This window comes from Meles meles, chromosome 11 (assembly GCF_922984935.1).
Source record: "Meles meles chromosome 11, mMelMel3.1 paternal haplotype, whole genome shotgun sequence".
Taxonomy (NCBI): Eukaryota; Metazoa; Chordata; class Mammalia; order Carnivora; family Mustelidae; genus Meles; species Meles meles.
Genome location: NC_060076.1, coordinates 63,779,797 through 63,799,784, shown reverse-complemented (window position 1 = coordinate 63,799,784; position 19,988 = coordinate 63,779,797). Strand labels below are relative to the sequence as shown.

Below are 19,988 nucleotides of genomic sequence, written 5' to 3'. Positions count from 1 at the left end.
TTATCACTTGTTCTGTGATTGTTTCTCAAGATTTTTTCCTGATACTTTGTCTTTCTCTCTTAAATGTTTTGCTGATTTTCTTTAGTAATATATTTCGATTTCTTTTTCTTTATTCTTTGCATGTTTATTAGTGGCTTTTTATATATGGTTACCATTAGGGTTGTGTATAATCTTCTGCATATAGCAGTCTATATTAACTTGACAGTGATTTAAGTTTGAACCCATTTGTTTCTCCTTTGTTATATTTTATATTCTTTCTTTTTTGAGTTTCTTGACTGATTTTTTTTTTTAACAGAAACACTCACTTTTACTGCTTTTGTGTTTTCATTCCTTTATACTGTCACTTTTGGTTTCTCCTTTCCACTTGAAGTGTCCCCTTTAATATTTCTTGCAGAGCTGACTTAGTGGTCAACAACTCCTTCAGTTTTTGTTTGGGCAACTTTTTAATCTTTCCTTCTATTCTGAATGATTGCCTTGCTGGATAGAGTATTCTTGGCTGCAGATTTTTCCCCATTTATCATTCTGAATATATCATGCCACTCCTCTCCAGTTCGCAAAGCTTCTGTTGAAAAATCTCCTGGCCTTAGCTTTTAAGATTTTTAAAAACTTAAAAAATTTTATTTATTTTTTAATTATTATTTTTAACATATAATGTACTATTTGTTTGAGGGGTACAGGTCTGTGATTCATCAGTCTTATACAACACACAGTGCTCCCCACAACACATTCCCTCCCCAATGTCCATCACCCAGCCACCCCATCCCTCCCAGCAACCCTCAGTCTGTTTCCTGAGATTAAGAATCTCTTATGGTTTGTCACCCTCTCTGGTTTCATCTTGTTTCATTTTTCCCTCTCTATAGTCCTTTGTCTTGTTTCTCAAATTCCACATAATCCTTTGTCTTGTTTCTCAAATTCCACATATCAGTGAGATCATATGATAACTATATTTCTATGATTGACTTATTTCACTTAGCAAAATACCTTCTAGTTCTATCCATGCCATTGAAAATGGCAAGATTTCATTTTTTGATGGCTGCATAATATTCCATTATATACCACACCTTCTTTATCCATTCATCTGTCGATGGACATCTGGGCTCTTTCCATAGTTTGGCTATTGTGGACATTGCTGCTATCAACATTGGGATGCAGGTGCCCTTTGAATTACATTGTATCTTTGGGGTAAATACCCAGTAGTGCAATTGTTGGGTCATAGGGTAGCTCCATTTTCAACTTTTGAGGCACCTCTATACTGTTTTCCAGAGTGGCTACACCAGCTTGCATTTCCAGCAACAGTGCAATAGGGTTGCCTTTTCTCTGCATCCTTGCCAATATCTGTAGCCATTCTGACTGGCATGAGATGGTATCTCATTGTGGTTTTGATTTGTATTTCCCTGATGCATAGTGATGTTGAGCACTTTCTCATGTGTCTGTTGGCCATATGGATGTTTTCTCTGCAGAAATCTGTTCATGTCTTTTGCCCATTTCCTGATTGGATTATTTGCTCCTTGTTTGATAAGTTCTTTATAGATTTTGGATTCTAGCACTTTATCTGATAAGACATTTGCAAAGATCTTCTCCCATTCTGTCCACTGTCTTGTCAACTGTTTCCTTTGCTGTGCAAAAGCTTTTTATCTTGATGAAGTCCCAACAGTTCATTTTGCCCTGCTTCCCTTGCCTTTGGTGATGTGTCTAGGAAGAAACTGCTGCCGCTGAGGTCGAAGAGGTTGCTGCCTGCATTCTCCTCTAGGATTTTGATGGATTCCCGTCTCACACTGGGGTATTTCATCCATTTTGAGTCTATTTTTGTGTATGGTGCTTCACTCTTCCGCATATGGCTGTCCAATGTTCCTAGCACCATTTGTTGAAGAGACTCTTTTTTCCATTGGATATTCTTTCCTGCTTTGTCAATGATTAGTTGACCAAAGAGTTGAGGGTCCATCTCTGGGTTCTCTTTTCTGTTCCATTGATCTATGTGTCTGTTTTTGTGCCAGTACCATACTGTCTTGATTACAGATTTATAATAGAACTTTAAGTCCAGGATTGTGATGCCACAGTTTTAGTTTTCCTTTTCAATATTCCTCTGGCTATTCGGGGTCCTTCCTGGTTCCATACAAATTTACTGAATTTCTGTATGAATTCCAAAGACTTTTTTCCTTTATTACTGTACGTTGCCAATTTAATTAAAATATGTCTTAGTGTGGACCTGCTTTTGTTGATTTTGATGGGAGTTCTCTGTACTTCCTGGATTTGGTTATCTGTTTTCTTCCCCAGGTTACAGAAGTCACCTTTTATTTCTTCAAATAAATTTCCTGTCCGCTTTTCTCTTTTCTCTCTTCTTCTTCTGGGACTCCTATAATACAAATGCTAGTATGTTTGATGGAGCCACTGAGTTCCCTAAGTCTATTCTTGTTTTGTGTAATTCTTTTTTCTTTTATTCAGCTTGATTGCTTTCCATTGCTCTGTCTTCAAGGTCACTAATTTATTCCCCTGCTTCTTTCATCCTGCTATATTCCATCAAGTGTATTTCTCATTTCATTTATTAAGCCCTTTATCTCTGCTATGTTATTCCTTTTCTTTTTACAATTTTATTTTTAATTAATCTGTATACCCAATGTGGGGCCCCAACTTGCAAGATCAAGAGTGTAATGCTCTACTGACTGAGCCAGTCAGGTGTCCCTCTCTGTTATTCCTTAATTCTGTGTTAAGGGTCTTACTCATGTCTTCCACTCTTTTCTCAAGTCTAGTGAGTGTTCTTATGATCATTGCTTTAAATTCTTGAGATATCAGGCATGTTCCTTATATCTGTTTGGCTTAGATCTCTGGCTGTGGCCTTATCCTGCTTTCATCTGGGATAAATTTCTCTGTCTCATTTTGTCTGCCTCTCTGTGTCTGTTTCTCTCTGTTAAGGAAGTCACCTATGTCATCTGCTCTTAAAAGAAGTGACTTCATGAAGAGGTAGTCCTGGAGTCCCTTGAAGTGCAGTGCCCCCTGTTAAACAGAACCTGGCACTTTAGCGGAGTATCCTACGTGTGTTGCTTACATCTTGCTGTTGTGTCTGAGTCACTTTTCCTTTCAGTGCAGTCATCTGCACTGACCCTCTTGCCTGTTGTAGTATGTGCTTACTATCTGGTATTAGTGGGACTCAGGCAGACCAGTTCTGAGGGGGCATGCCCACCAGGGAACTTGGGAGTGGAGTACTGGTGTTAGCTAAATTGCACTGAGCCACTAGTCCTATGCCAGATCTCCCAAAATTCTGTGGCTGCTGGGGATGTGAAGCTTGTGGAGAGCATACGACCATGGCTGGGCATGGCCTGCAGCAGCAGGTATGATGAGGGAACAGAATGCAAGCTGAGGACAAAGCAGAAGCTGACATCCCACATCACCCACCCTCCCATGGTTCTTCAAGCACTCCTGGCTGGCCTAAAGCCAAGGAAAGGAAGGATAGTTAACCTATAGAGATCACAATCTTGTAAGACCGGACTCTCCCTCAGTTTACAAATGTCTTAGAAATCTATAAGAACGAAGCATTTCTATCAATAACCTAGCTTCCAGAAGGAAACGTAGATACAATTTAATGTTCTTATAATCTGCAGCCCATTAACAGACACTTGAAGCAGGCAGAGTATAATGTTCCTCCAGGAAGTTCCCATCTTCATGTTAATGCCTTGCTACAGGGAAAAACCTTAACTTGACAATGGCAAGGCCTCCAGTATCCTGTGAGTCTTAACATATGAAAATCCTTTTGAAACCTTCCTTTATCCTTACCTGCCCCAAATACATAATATATAATCAGCCACCCCTCACAACCCTAGGGCAGCAGCTCTTTCTGACCACTGCTCCTGTCACTGTACTTTAATAAAGACCATTTTGCACTAAAGATGTCTGAAGAATTATTTCTTGGTCATTGGCTCTGGACTCCACCCCATGGAACCTCACCTATATTCCAAAACCCCATCAGGTATACACCGAGAGTCTGGGCGGGGCACACACGCAGCTTTAACAAAATTTGCTCTGCGCCCCAGTCCATCTACAAATATCTGTGCAGCCTCCTCTCCCACAGGGAGTTTATGATTATGCTGGGGGCTGGGGGAGGAAAATGGTACCTGCCAGTTCCCTCATTTTCAAAGAAGTCCACCAATATGCTCTGAAAACAGTATGAACAAATATGTCTCCTGTTTGCCCATGGCATTGTGTAAACTGCCAATTTCATGTTGCCTCTCCACACAGGCTGCGCTCTCTTTAAGGGCAGGGACCCAGCTATCACTTTCCCTCCTGGCTTACCCAGTGCTGTGTCAGCTTTTTTTTTTTTTTTTTTTTAAAGATTTTTTATTTATTTATTTGACAGAGAGAGATCACAAGTAGGCAGAGAGGCAGGCAGAGAGAGGAGGAAGCAAGCTCCCTGCGGAGCAGAAAGCCCGATGCGGGACTCGATCCCAGGACCCCGAGATCATGACCTGAGCCAAAGGCAGCGGCTTAATCCACTGAGCCACCCAGGCGCCCCTGCTGTGTCAGCTTTTAAAGACTTTTCAAGTTACAAGCTCCAATTGCCACTGCTTTTACAAACTCATAGAATTTAGCCCCTCTGGTTTTTAAAGCCAAACATTACGAAGATTAGTTTTCCCATATGAGTTTCCTGGTACAAATGCCTGTTTCCCTGTCCTCTAAATGCACACAGCTCCCTTTCTCCTGCTAGCAGTCTCCCCCTGCCTTTCTGGCCTTCCTAATCTTTCGGATGCAGCTTCTCTATATTTAGTTGTGGAGTTTGTTCTGGCAGTCTTCCAATAGCTCTCTGGTTTAATGACTTGGATGTGGATGATATCTAGTTGTAAATATGGGGCAGTGTAAGCTTAGGGTCTACCCTCTCTGCCATCTTCCCATGCTCCCCCAGATAAGATACTGATCTGGGTAAACAAAATATAAGCAAATCAAATTCTGTAGCATATTGAAAGGATTATGACTATGACCAAATGCGATTTATTCCTAGAATGCAAGGATAGTCCAACATATTAAAATTGATTGTCATACACTACATTAAAATAATAAAGTGAAGAGACCACATGATTATCTCAACTGCAGAAAAATAATGACAAAATTCAACATCTTTCATGATAAAAATACTCAGCAAACTGAGAATAGAAGGAAACTATCCCAGCGTAAGAAAAGCCATACAAGAAAAATGCATAGTGAACATCATACTCAATGGTGAAAGACCTTTTCCTTCTAAGTTTGGGAACAAGGCAAGGATGCTCACTTTTACTACTTCTATTCAACACTGTACTGTAAGTTCTAGACCAAGCATTAGGCAAGAAAAAAGAAAAGGCATCCAAATTGCAAAGAAAAAAAATAATCTCTCTTTATAGATGACATGATCTTATTATGTAGAAAACTTCAAAGATTCCACATAAAAATTGTTAGAACTAGTAAATGAGTTCAGCAAGTAGCAGGATACAAAGTCAACACACAAGGATCAGTTGCATTTCTATACAGTTATCAATCTGAAAAGCAACTTGAAACAATTCTGTTTTTAATAGCATCAAAAAGAATAAAATACTTTGGAATTAATCAAGGATGTGAAAGACTTGTACAATGAAAACTACAAAAAACTGGAGGAGTAATTAGAGATGACTAAATAAATGAAAACACATCGCATATTCATGGATTGGAAGACTTAATATTTTGAAGATGTTGATACTACCCAAATTGTTCCACAGATTCAATGTAATCCTTACCAAAATCACAATGATATTTGTTATGGAATAGAAAAACATCCTAAAATTCATATGGCATCTCAAGGGACCTCAAACAGCCAAAATGGTCTTGAAAAATAAAAAACAAAGCTGGAATGCTCAAATTACATGGTTTCAAAACTTAAACTACTAAACTTACTAATTATTTCTTGGGAATGCCACTAAAGGCACAGGCAACAACTATAAACAAAAAAAAAAAAAAAGAAACTGGACTTCATGGAAAATTTAAAAAATTGTTCATCAAAGGCACTATCAACAAAACAGAAAGGTAACACACAGAATGGAAGAAAATATTTGCAAATCATATACCCAGTAAGGCATTAGTAGCCAGAATATACAGAAAATTCCTAAAAATCAACAACAAAAAAATCAACAAGATAATTCAAAAATGGGCAAAAGACTTGAATAGTCATTTCTCCAAAGATACACAAATAACTAATAAGCACATCATTAGGTAAATACAAATCAAAAGCACAACAATATACCACCTAGTATTCATTAGGATGGCTACTATAAAAAATAAACAAACAAAATAACAAAGGTTGGTAAGGATTAGGAGAAACTGGGATCCTTATGTACTGTTGGTGGGAATGGAAAATTGTATAGACACTGTGGAAAAGGCTATGGTGGTTCTTTAAAAAATTTAAAAAAATTAGAATACCATATGATCCAGCAATTCCACTTCCAAGTATAAACCAAAAGAACTGAGAGCAGTATCTTGAAGAGAGATCTTCACAACCATTTTCACAGCAACATTATTTGTAATAGCTGAAACATGAAAACTACTCATGTGTCCACTAGCAGATGAATGAGGAAGCAAAATGTAGGTATATGCATGCAATGAAATACCACAGAGCCTTAAAAAGGAAGGAAATTCTGACATATGTTACAATTTGGATGAACCCTGAAAATATGCTAAGTGAAATAAGACAGTCACAAAACCACAAATATTGTATATTATACGAAGTAATTAAGAGTAGTCAAATCATACGATTTGACAGTAGAATGGTGACTGTCAGGGGTTGGAGAGGAGAGCAAATGGAGAGTTAGTTATTTAATAAGTATAGAGTTTCAGTTTTATAAGAGGAAGAGTTCAGGAGATAGATGGGGGTTAAGAATAACATTCATTATGAATGTATGTAATACCAATGAACTATACACCTAAAACTAGTTAAGAGGGTAAATTTTGTTTGTGTATTTTACCACAATGGAAAAAAACTGGAAAAAAAAGAAAAGGAATGTAAGCCACAGAGCATGGTTTTATTTAATCAATACTACATTTTCAGGGCTTGGGAAGTACCTTGCAAACAGCAGGGACTCAAAAAATCTCCTGAAATATAAATCAATGGAATATTACAAAATAATTCCAGGATATCTCCCCATAATCATAAATTAAGAGCCCTAAAATAGGTAAAACGGATTATAAATCTCTATTACCTGTTTCTTTGAAAAGCTTTCATCAACTTTGGTTCCCATGGCAGCAATTCATTTAAAAGGCGTATCAACGTACCATGCAATTCTTTTACTGCTTGCCTCCGATGATACCATTTGCCCTAAAAACACAATGTTAAAGTAAATCCTTTAGAATTAATCTAAAAGTGAGTATCAGGCCTTATTTTCTGAGTAAAACACAAAATGAAATGCCAATACCCATCAAATGAGTATGTCTTCTTTAGAAGGCTATAAAGGAGAAAAATGTCTTGTAATAAATCTTATTTGTAATAGTTTAGAGATTCTCAATTCTATTCGGAGAAATCTAAAACCTATTTAATCAAACAAGGAGACAATTTTTCGAAGTTTTTAATTGGGTCAATTATAAATATTTTAATAAATTATTTACTAAATACATGTAAAAATACAAACATATATATAAATTCACTAAATATGTAACTGATATGGCACACTTCTGTAAAGTTTTTGTAATTATCCCAGAGTGGGGAGGAAGAGAAAAAAGGATTGTTACATTCAAAATCAGTCTTAACAAACTTCCTCAGGAATATTACATTTCCTCAGGAAATTTTATAATTACTGTACTTTAAAATGTTTCCAGCACAGACAAGCAGATAAATGGTCATAATTTGCAATACTATAATGCTATAGCTACAGTAAGAGTTAATAATTAGTGACAGCCCCTTTCCATTTGCTGAGTATTAGCCTAAGTATTTCATTCATGTATCTATATCTGTACCTATATCTAGAGGGGGAAAGGGAGGGAGGGAAGAAGTGGGAGGAAAGTGAGGAAGAGGGGAGGGAGGAAGTGGTTCTGTGAGCACAAGAGCACACATGTACTCAAGCAGTCATGAAAACACTCTACTGTATGTACGTTTTAGTCTCACTTAAGAAATGATGAAACAATGGCTCAGAGAGATCAAATAACTTGTCCGAGGTCCTATGACTTGAACCTAGATCTAGCTGATGCCTAAGTCCAAGTTCTTAGAACTACATCACCACCTCTTCAAAGCTGTATCACATAATGCAATCTAACATACGTTATAAAAACCTCTAGTAAAAATACACTTCAGTAGTACCCATAAAATTTTTCATGTACTATAGGAACAATAAGTTTATAGCAGTTGTATCTTTAGGTAGCCAACTCTGCCCCCCTCTCCACAATGTTACAGTGCATACCTATCAACATCACCACCATCTTCACCAACTGTTATATAACCGTGTTGTATTTCTTTTTCTTTTTTGGGGGGGAGATATAACTCACATACCATTCAGTCCATTCACATTTTTTCTTTTATAACAAAAAAATACAGCTATATATATATATATATACATACATATATATATGTCACATTTGACATGCAAAAATTAGACTTTGTCTCATAGCAATTTTTCAGTTAATTTGCACATGTATAGAACATTAAGTCAGAAAAATAACCACTCCCACCCAAAAAAAAGGAAAGAAAAAAAACTATTCCCTAGAGCAAAATGTATTTTAAATCTGTGCCTAAATTTCCCAATTTTATATATATCTAAAACCTTCAACATTTCATTCACTGAAATGTGAAATTTTATCTGTGTATGTGAAATTTTAGCCACAAACATAAATGATTAAAAGTATAGTTCCTACTCCAACATTTTGTGCTTTAAACCAACAAAATGTTTATGCATGTCGAAATAAACAACTACATTTCTACCTCTGAGGTTTTTAAACTGTTTATTTGAAGAGCAGGAAGATGTGGAATTATTTTAATTGGGTTAATTAAAATTGGATCATTATGTGCACATATGTGCACATAATGAATAAGGAACCTAGGCTCAATGACTAATTCTTGTGTCTTCTTAATGGCATGACAAGTGAAAATATTGTGAACAAAAATTCAATATAGTATCTCATATAGTAACCTAGAAAAACCTTCCCTCTTGTCAAATGCTTTCTCAAAGGACCCACCTTAACAGTAAATTATACTTCCAAAGTTTATTTCTCACCCCCCCCCCCAAAAAAAAAGCTAGGTGATAGTACAAAGTGCTTATTCTGACCCATGGAAACAAAACTATTAAACTATAAATAATACTTTCCCCCAGGGAGAGCTAAGGGAGGAAGATGAAAAGGCAGATGAGAGTCAACCTAAAATCGTTTGCGGAATAAGGTAGCATTCTGTTTTAGTTAAAATAAACAAAAACAAAAACAAAAAAATGGGCACATCAACATTATTTCTCTACTTTTGAATTACTACTTGGCTCAAAAATGAAATGGTGAGAATAAACTTTTCTTAAGCTAAAGGAAGCAGAAAGAGGAAAGGTATGAGTAAAATTATATCACCACTGTGGTGTAATTAATTGGAAATGTGTTAAAAGACTAAAGAGCACCAGGCATGCTGAATTCTTTGTAACTGAGGGTTATATGGGGAAGAATGGCAGATACAGAATTAACCTGGGTGGTCTGGCTGCTATCTGGATTAGTGTAGTGGTGATGGTTTGGAGAGTGCAAAAGGACCACCAGTATTATCAGACCTTGGGACTAGGTGGACTGAGGCACAGGAAGAGAAAGGAGTCTGTGTAGATGAAATGTCACTATTTCAACACATTTGTCAGTTGCATTTGTGTCTCTACTAAAATACAGCATTGATTCTTGTAGAAAAGAGTTTTAAAAAGATTAGATTTTATCTTCTGATATTATTTTGATTACTAAATTTTAAATAAGCCAATGCCCAGAAAATATATTACTGAACTAGCCAACTATATACAGAGAAGGGGTCACAAATATTAATCAGAGACTAGATTTCTAACTTTCATATAATTCTGTCTTATCCACTGACCTGTTTGAAAACGGCTATGGCCTTCTAACTTTATATATTTTTTGGATTTCTTCCCTTTCTTTATAGTGTATATTCTCAACCTGGGGTAGTGATAGTATGGCATTTCATCATTTTAAAATGCATATTTAATCACTTTGTCCTTGGAAAGCAAAAGGTCTATTATTCTTATAACTGAAATTGCAGAAAATAAAGTTTGAAAAAAACTAGAAGATATATATAAAGAATACAATGACCTCAATGAAGGATATCACTTTATCCTGTCATGGTGTATGTGTGTCCACAGTTTTTATGTTTATCAAAGGGGGATATAAATTTTAAAAAGTTTAGAATTACTGCTCTGGGACTGGTATTTTAGGTAAAGTGTTTTCTCCACTTGACACTTAAAAAGAAACTGATACTGCTTGTTCCATTTATCATCTTCTTTGGTTAATACAACCCAAATGGAATTAAAACACCATGTCCCCTTCTACCTACCAGTGGTTTTGGGAGTATCACAGTATACAATGCGACTAGTATAAACAGAAAAAAATTTATAAATTTTACAAAAAGAAGTTAGAGATGGCAATGATATGCCTTAACTTGGGTTTAAAGTAAAAATCTATGTAAAATCAAATATTTCCTGAATTTAAATTAAGTCATTAACTAAAAGCTAGTAACAGCTTTTCTAATTGATCAACTTTATTTATATACACAGAAAGGAAAAACTGAGAAGTACTGTGTTTCTTCTAGGATGAAATTATTAAATCAAACAAGGAGACAATTTAATTGTATTTAATTACAATTAATTCCTAAAGGGAAATTCCTAAAGGGAATGAGAAGAACATAATTTTATAGAAATTAAAATTATAGAATTATAGAAATTATAGAATTATAGAATTTATAGAATTACAGAAATTAATTTTATAGAATTAAAATGATAGAATTATAGAAATAAAACATAATTTTATAGAAAGATGTTGGCTCAGTGAATCACAGGGAAGTACTTCTAGATAGAAGCAGATTTTTCAGTTAGAATTCTAGCTCTTCTGAATGTTAAAATCTAACTCTCCTTCCACTACATAATGCTGTACCACTTGGTCCACACACAGACAATTTCTAAAGAACAAAAGATTATATTGTGAAAGTACTTATCTTTATACGTAGGTGTCTCTGTAATGAAAAAATTAAAACCTAGAAAACTTATTTTCATTTGTTTAATTATAATAGTACTTAAAATTATAGTGTTCTAAAGTTTAAAAGTGAATTAAAAACCAAGGAACACAGCAAATTCCCTGTTCTTCAAATTGTGTTAGGAAAGAATATGGATGGAATAAAAAATCAGAAAATTCTTACAATCTTTATCTGTAGTGATCAATACAGAATCAAAGACAGCAGGTAGAAGAATTAGTAAAAGGTCATTTGTGGAACAGTGTTATAACCACTTCTCTAATAAAAAAATATATTTAATAAGCTAAAAGTTAGCAATAGCTTTGTTTTATAAACATGTGAAAATGGGGATAAATGAACTATTTCAGTTAATATTATTTTCGTTTAATATCTCATTCGATATTAGAATTCCCACTATTTTCACGGATAAAAATTACCTTCTAAGATAATCCCAATGTATTATGTGAACTTAATATTGCAAACATTTACTGAAGGTCATGTTAAAGAAGAGGAGAGTAGTATTTTTCTTTCACGAATTTACTATAAAGTTTAACATAAAGTATGAATTTCAAGCATACACCATGGGACCAAAGGCATACAATATGGTCTTAAATCTGAAGCTTACCTTTCAATATTTTCTCATCCAATGTCCACAGCAGCTGCAGATTGCCAGCTCCCTTTCCATGAGATGCCCCAAATGTCAAATAATGGAAGTTTTATAACCTCATAGGGATTACTACAAAAAGAAGCTGGTCTATGGTCACAAGATAAGGCTTTAAGTATATTATGCAGTTTTATAAGTTTTTGAATATGATACATTAATGACCTAAGGAACCAAATGGGAAAAGAAACTTAAAAAAAAACTTACAAAACTACACAATATTGTAAAATGAAAAGCTGAGTCTATGTGTGAGAAATGAGTGGGTAGGGAAACTTACCTTACAACTAAAGAACGATTCCATTCTGCTGCAGTAATCGGGGATGGGTATGACAGAACTAGCATAATGCTGGCTGGGGTGTTGCAAGGACAGGGAGTTGGCAATCTACTGATGCTGGAGACATTGGACACCTAAAAGGAAGAAAAAAAGGAAAACAAATAAATTCCAGGTTTCTTACATATCTTATCACCATGGACATATTTTATACATTTTAATAAATTTAGATGCTTTGAATGTTAAACTTAGGTGGAAATAACTTATTTACACAAACCATCCTCTTACTTATATAGATTTTCCTATAACATTATATGTAAACAAAATAGCTATCAACATTCTATGAAGAAAAGTAAAATCATATATAAATATTATGAAGAATGCTTTTATAAATTGAGAGGATTAGCATCATTACTGTGGAGACAGAAAAAAAATTTTTATTAAGAACAGTACAAAAGCAAGATGTATATAACAAAAGTATCAATGCCATTTTTTTTCTATATACTTTCACTTATAAATGTTAGATCACAAAAACTGGATCATATAACAAAATATTTTTTCTTATAGGCTTGGCTCTTATCGCATAAATTCCATTGTGGAAAAGGGATTAAATAACAATATATCTCACTTTCCAATAAAATGAAAGTAACTTTTAGAAAAGCCATACAGACTGATACACAAACACGGTCTCATTTAAAATCATTGACAGTTGAGGCCCCTGGGTGGCTCAGTCGTTAAGTGTCTGCCTTCGGCTCAGGTCATGATCCCAGTGTCCTGGGATGAAGCCCCATAACTGGCTCCCTGCTCAACAGGGAGCTTGCTTCTCCCTCTCCAGCTCCCTTGTGCTTGTGCTCTCTCTCTGGCTATCTGTCATAAATAAATAAAATCTTAAAAAAAAAAAAAATCACTAGCAGTATTTAAGGGTAGCTTGTAAATAATTTAAACTCCTATCTATAAAAACACAGCACAAATCAAATTAACTATAATAAGTATATTAATAAACCAATTATTTGGCATTCTCCTTAGTCTTAATAATATTAAATGAAAAGGGAGTATTCACTTTTTTTTCTTATTGCTTACCTAAAGAAACTATCTCCATACTCATATATCCCTGCATATTCAGTTTTAGGGGTAAAACATTACATTCATTTTGTTGGTTTACAGTCCCTTGAAAAGTGCTAGTTTGGGTGTATAGTGAAATATATACATATTAACATGGGAAAAATTAAAAGTTACTTTAACACTGCCAGAGGTTCTAATATGAACTATCACATGCTAGTATTTTCTCTCATTCATTTTCACTTGAGACACTAATTTAATAGAAAAGGAAACAATTTGTACTTTAAAGATACCCCATACTGAATGATATTTCCATTATATTTCTAAATTAGCATTTAACAAGAAAGCATGAAAACAAACAACTATATCAATGATTAGAATTTATTGCAAACTTTGATGTCATTTAGCTCTGTAGAGAGGAAAAAGTGGATGACAGATCACATTCCTAGTAAGGTAGTCACTATTAGTGGAAAGAAAATCTAACAATGTATGTGTACTAATGGTATACAACCACTTTCATTTACAAATAAAGAATCCTGAACTGGAAATTAACTACTGGCTAAGTATTTGAATTTGACCCTTTTCAGTAAATAGGTGGTAGCAAATAAGCAGACAACATTTGATTAAATCTATACCTGATATATCAGAAAGGTGGGTTCTCAAGCAAGTCACTGCACAATCTAAATCACTAAGTAATGCTACGTTTGGTATCACTGGAGCACAAAAATTCTATGTAAGTGACATGAAGACTGGGGATATCTTAAGAACAAGGACAGTATCCTACTTATTTTTACTTTCTCAGGCTCTATCACAAAGCCTAGCACAGAGTGGGCCCATAGAAAGTATTCAAACTACGTAAGTAAATATCTTAGTTAATCGAGGTTTTCTCCTTAGATGCAATTTTTTTTTTTTAAATTGAGAGAAGTATGTCTTCCAGATTTTCTGAATACATGATGAATAAAATTTAACTCTCGATGACCTGAGTCATCATTATAAGTTACTGTTACATTTTAATAAAGTGATTTTAAGCACTGTTCAACTTCCTTTATAATCTGTATTTCTTTTTTTTTTTTTTTAAGATTTTATTTATTTGAGAGAGAGAGAGCACAAGTTGGGAAGGGGGTGGTGGGAGGTGCAGAGGGAGAAGGGTGAAGCTGACTCCCCACTGAGCAGGGAGCCAGAGGCAGGGCTTGATTCCAGGACCCTGGGATCATGACCTGGGCCAAAGGCAGCCCCTTAACTGACTGAGCCACCCAACATCCCTCAAATAATTCTTTTTATGAAAGTTTCCCTGCTGGGATTCAAACTATGCCAAATTGTAGTAAGTAGAAACAGTTAGCACTATTAACAAGGGTTAAAATCTAGTTCTTAGCTGAGTAGTTATAAAATGTTAAAAAATACCCAAGGGATAAGATTTGCCATAGATAAATGTGGATAATGCATTCTTAGATAATTCAGTACTAACTGAAGTTTTGTCTTACCAGTCATATATTGCTCTGGTTCACATTTCCTGTCATCTAGCTTTTATATAATAGCTATTATTTTGAGCATGTCAGTTAGTTACCATTTGATTCTTCATAAAATGCATGTTACCTACACCTCCACCCTATTTCCAAACATATAAATATGTAATTAAGGGAAGTGAGCCAAGTGTCTGGAGTGTATGGTGACTTCTGAATGCCTTAAAAGAAAAGATTAAGTCTTTTATAAAAGGACAGAAGATAGCCTAACTCACCTAGATTAAAATTAAAAATTTATCACCAGTGTTGGGAATAATATCTTAAGCTCTTAAGTGAATTCTTTGAGGATAGGACTTCGGTTTAATTTCAGATCCAAGTTCCTGGTACTATACATCACACATAGAAGGCACTGAGGAAGTACTTGCCTTATGAATAAGACTTGAAACTGTAACTAACATAGGTAAAGAAGTTTATTTTATCTGTTGTACATGACGTCCAAAAGGGTGTTTTAGTATTTAAAAGCTTTAAATACGGCTATTTAAAGACAAAGTGATTTTTCCCCCAACAGCTGAGACTGTTTTCAGTTTTGTTAATCAGTAGTTTACCAGAAAATCTAGAATAAGAAAACGATATAGGCGCTCCCAGGTGGCTTAGTCAGTTAAGCGTCTGTCTGCCCCAGGACAGACATTATTAATATTGACAGGACAGAATCCCAGGATTCTGGGATCCAGCCCCAAGTTGGGCTCCTTACTCAGCAAGGAGCCTGCCTCTTCCCTTCCCTCTGCCTGCTGCTCCCCCTACTTGAAAAGAATTGGAAGGGAATTTCCCCCTACTTGTGCTCTCTCTGTCACATAAATAAATAAAATCTTAAAAAAAGGGATATATATAATGATGTAACTGTAAAAAACTTAAACTAATTTTAAGGATAATTTAGAGATTACTGCAACCATAGCTACAAGAAAAGCCATTAAAGTTAATTAGGGCATATTCAGGACTCTAAATGTATCTAATACTTCTTACATGTTAATTAAATAGACTTTGTACTCTAAACAGTGAGCTATAAAATAATTTTGATTTGATGCCTCACTGTGAACACATGGATATGGAATGGAGAGAGGAAGGAAAAATCCCATAATCCTTCATTATAATAAAATTTCTGTTATAGGTGTTAGAAAGGAAGATTTATAAATAGTCCCTTTGTCTTATATAAGCTTATACTATATGCAATTATGTTTTGGGGGTCTATATAATTTCATGTAAGCTTTAAACATAATTTGGCTATATTTTTCTATTTATCTCTTTCTATTCCTGTTTCTTCACTTTTTAAAGACACATTACATCACCTTTCTAAAAATAAATAAATACATATATAATCATGTTAATTGTAACTTCTTCACTTCCTATACAAAGGAAGATAAAGGTAAATGATGAACATCTTTGAGAGAGGCCATAAATCATAATAAATTGAAAACAGCTGGATATAAAGTCAAGAATCTTTTTTATCTAATGGAATCATAAAAGGTAAAGATGAATATTAACATTCACAAATTTCACTAGTCTGAAGTAGAAGTACATGATCTAATAAAGTACTCTCAATTATGGGATTGGGTGTCTGATTTCATTGATTTCTACCCAACTTTCAAAACATCGTGTTTTCTCCCCATACTAAACTGGCAGCAGCAGACAAAGTGAGAGAATAGGGCCCTTAGCAAATACAGGCTTATGTTAGGGTTTTGCAATTCCACACATCTGACATTTGAAGTCAGATAAGTTTTTGTTGCAGGGCGTTATCATCTGCCTTATAGGATGACTGTAATATAGGATACTTTTGGCAGCACTGTAGGGCTCTATCCATTAAGTGCCAGTACCACCTCTTTAATAACGAAAAATGTCTTCAAATATTGCCAGAAGTCTCCTTGGGGAAGGGGGAGGGGTTGGGATCATACCTGATTGGTAACTAGTGGCTTATACAGAACTCTGTGACCCAAAAATGGGGTGTCACCATTTGATCCAAGCTTCTGGTTTCTCTGTTTGATCTTTCTAATGTACAGCCTTTGGTTAGGCAAGAGAAATATTATTATTATATGATAAATTTAAATTTTCTTAAGAACATAATAAAGATTAATTTTCTTCATTACTTGAAATTCCCTTCCAATTCTTTTTAACAAGTCTTTTCATATATTGTAATCATTAGGCTCATCTTATTTTGTGTATTTAAAAAATTTAACATTTCACAAATACTTCCATATAGTAACAATGATCTATAAATATTTTATTTTACTAGCTATATAATATACCACTGTGTTAACACTGTTTGGTTAGTCATCTTCCCACTGTTGGACATATAGGCTTTTTCCAAATTTTCACTATTAGAGGTAGTCTGCTAAACACACCACTGTGTAAATTCTTTTTTTGGGAGAAGGGAACATGAAATGAGGAAAATAAAAATTAAATTCCAAACAGGATGATGATCAAAGAGCAAGGCAGTTTTATAACTTTTTTAACATATTGACTGTGATATTTATCCTAAGTGTTGAGTTATCTAACTATCAAAAGATGTATTAGAAAAGAAAAAAAGTCTTGTATTTTAAATTTTAGTTTCTCTATATTGATAAGACTATTATTCATCATTATACAATCCAGACAAAGCTTCATTCTTATAAATAATATCTTGTACTTTTGTCCAAATTGTTCACTCTTTTCCTTTATATCCAGTTTCTTTATGGATCTCTCCTTATTAAAGAAAAAGGTTGAAACCTATTTGAAAATCTAAAATATGACATAAGACATAAGGAAATTAGGCAGATATCGGAAAAAAAGGGTCACATGTAAAACTCAGAGATACTACCACTTGTTATAAGCCTTACAAAACTTTCCAATTTTGATTATTTAGAGAGTAATAATGTCTACTAAATTTCAAATACAATAGGATAAGGCAAATTTATCAATATCTTAGTTCTATCTTTCTGGAAAACTAATACATTTCCTCAATTTAAAATGATATTTTCCAAATAATTAGGCAAAATGCAAATTTTATCTCTTGACTAAAACCACAAAAATAAAAATGCTATTATGACTTCTCCTTTAGCTAATTAAAGAATCCTATGAGCTGAATGATAATGAGAAAGACAAAATTTAAAAACTGTCAAACTATATACATCTATGTATCTCAACCAGATATCTCACTTTAAACAAATCTCAAGTAGATAATTAGATATGTAACACTATAGGATCCAAAGGATGCTGAGCCTTTTCTGAATAAGTTCCTACATAAAGTAATGGTACCAAGAATGCTAGAACAAACTCAAGAAAACTAAAGTATTTTTCTCCCCTTACATTATTAACTATAAATGAAATTAGCTGCCTTACAAGAATAAGTCAACAATATAGATTTTAAAATATTGTAAATCTTCTAATACAATGAATAGCTCAAAACCTCCAAGAGGTTAGGAAAGCTTTGATAATGACATGCTGACAAGGGGTGAAGAGTGGGATAATTCTTCCTTGTTGCTTTGGTAGGAAAACTATCTGGAAAGGCCCTGCAGAGAAGAAATCTTCTAAAGAAGTGAGTTGTGTGTACAAATTCATGTTAAATCCTCTATCATATAAATATTTCTATCTTTAGCAATGGCATTCATGACAAGCAAATGTCTATATGGAATACATCCCCTTTTTATTGGAGCCATTATTATACGTATGAAAGTTGATGATGAGTAACAAAATTGCTTTAACTCTAAAAACTGTTTTAGTTTTGGCAGTGATAACTTCTTATGAACATCAAAATTAATACTCTATTTGTCTGGCAATAGTGAAGAAAGCCCACAGGCAATGCATCAGTCAAAATGGCTATCACTATCACCAAGTTCATGCACTTAATTTCTTAATTAATATTAAGAAAGTCTCTCAGGTCCTTACTATGAGTCCAATTCTTATAAATATTGTTACTTAACTTTGCAATTCACAGTATATCAGCTAGGGCAAATACATGGACAAACACAAGAAACAACAGACAATAAGGAAAGAGAACAAAAGCAAAAAAACCAAACACACACCTTCAAAATATATAGCATAAAGGTCTTTTGGTAAATGTTTAATTAGAGTTACTGATTTATTGATATCAGTAATCAGTATAATTTTAGGATATCAGTATAATTAGGGATATTCATGATCCTTGACTCATCAAAAAAGGGTTAAAATTTTTTTCAATATAGTAAAAGGAGGCACAGAAGTTTGTCATTCAATGATTAAAATAAGAAATTAAAAAAAAAAAAAGAAATATAGTCCTAAAGTTCAGGTTTTGGTTATCTAGAAAATTCATTAAGTGAAACACCTTATTCCCAAATGATGGCAGACAAACTAGTATTTAATATTAAGTATAAACATCCAGTAAAGTTATTCTTACAACTAACATCTATCATAATCAGTATTGGTTTCCATAGAAAAATAAGGAATGATACTAAAATGTAAACATTTACGGTCTATTGCTACCATTAAGCTTTGTGGCCATTATATGCTATTCATGAAAAAACCTTTTAGGCAGTTTAAAGGGGAATAGTTTATATGTTAATAATCTCATTAAATTATCCCCATTAAGTACAGTCCCAAGAATTATTATTTCTTGAAGAGCAGAAAACATATTTTAAAACAAATATGCGGGACGCCTGGGTGGCTTAGTCAGCTGGGTGTCTAACTCCTGGTTTTGGCTCAGGTCATGATCTCAGCATTCTGGGACTAGCCCTATCTTGGGCCCTGCCTTGATGATGAGTAACAAAATTGCTTTGACTCTAAATACTGTTTTAGAGCATTTAGAGCATTCAGCACAGGGTCTGCTTGTCCCTCTCCCTCTGCTCCTCCCCTCATTTGGGCTCTCTCTCAAATAAATAAAATCTTAAAAAGAAAAAAATAATATGCAAATTCTAAGAGTCATGGACAAGTTAAAAATTTAGTCACAAAATTTAATCAATTAAACCCTGTATGTAACTTAAAATTTTCTTATAAACATGCCTTCAAAGACTACAATGTCAAGTATTTGTAATCTATGTATTCTTTCACCTTTTTACTTGTTCCTGTAAAGGAAGGCAATATACATATATTATATTGTATCACTAATGGAAGTGAGGTAGAAGACTTTACAAGAAAACTCTAGGATCCTTGAAGAAGTCTTTTTCTTTTATAATACATGCTATAAATTAAGTATATTATGCATAAAACTACTCATTAAAAACAAATAAAAACCCCTAATTTATAATATAAGATGCATACATTATGTTTACCTGCAGCATAAAAAACAATAAGCAAATTTATTTAACTAAGTTTCTATTTAGTCATGAAGAACAGACAACTCACTAAAAATAAACAGCTTCTGCAAAAATT

General features: G+C 34.1%; 1 protein-coding gene across 4 annotated transcripts in view; it reads right to left on the bottom strand.

Annotated features, from left to right (window-relative positions):
• Positions 1-19,988, bottom strand: part of KIAA2026 (KIAA2026 ortholog) — a 144,373-nt gene that overhangs the window by 24,752 nt on the left and 99,633 nt on the right. For all 4 annotated transcript variants that reach the window (XM_046022143.1, XM_046022144.1, XM_046022145.1 and 1 more), the window contains one exon: positions 7,188-7,303. In XM_046022143.1, coding sequence (XP_045878099.1) covers positions 7,188-7,303 — 116 coding nt within the window. The remainder of the gene's footprint in view (positions 1-7,187; positions 7,304-19,988) is intronic.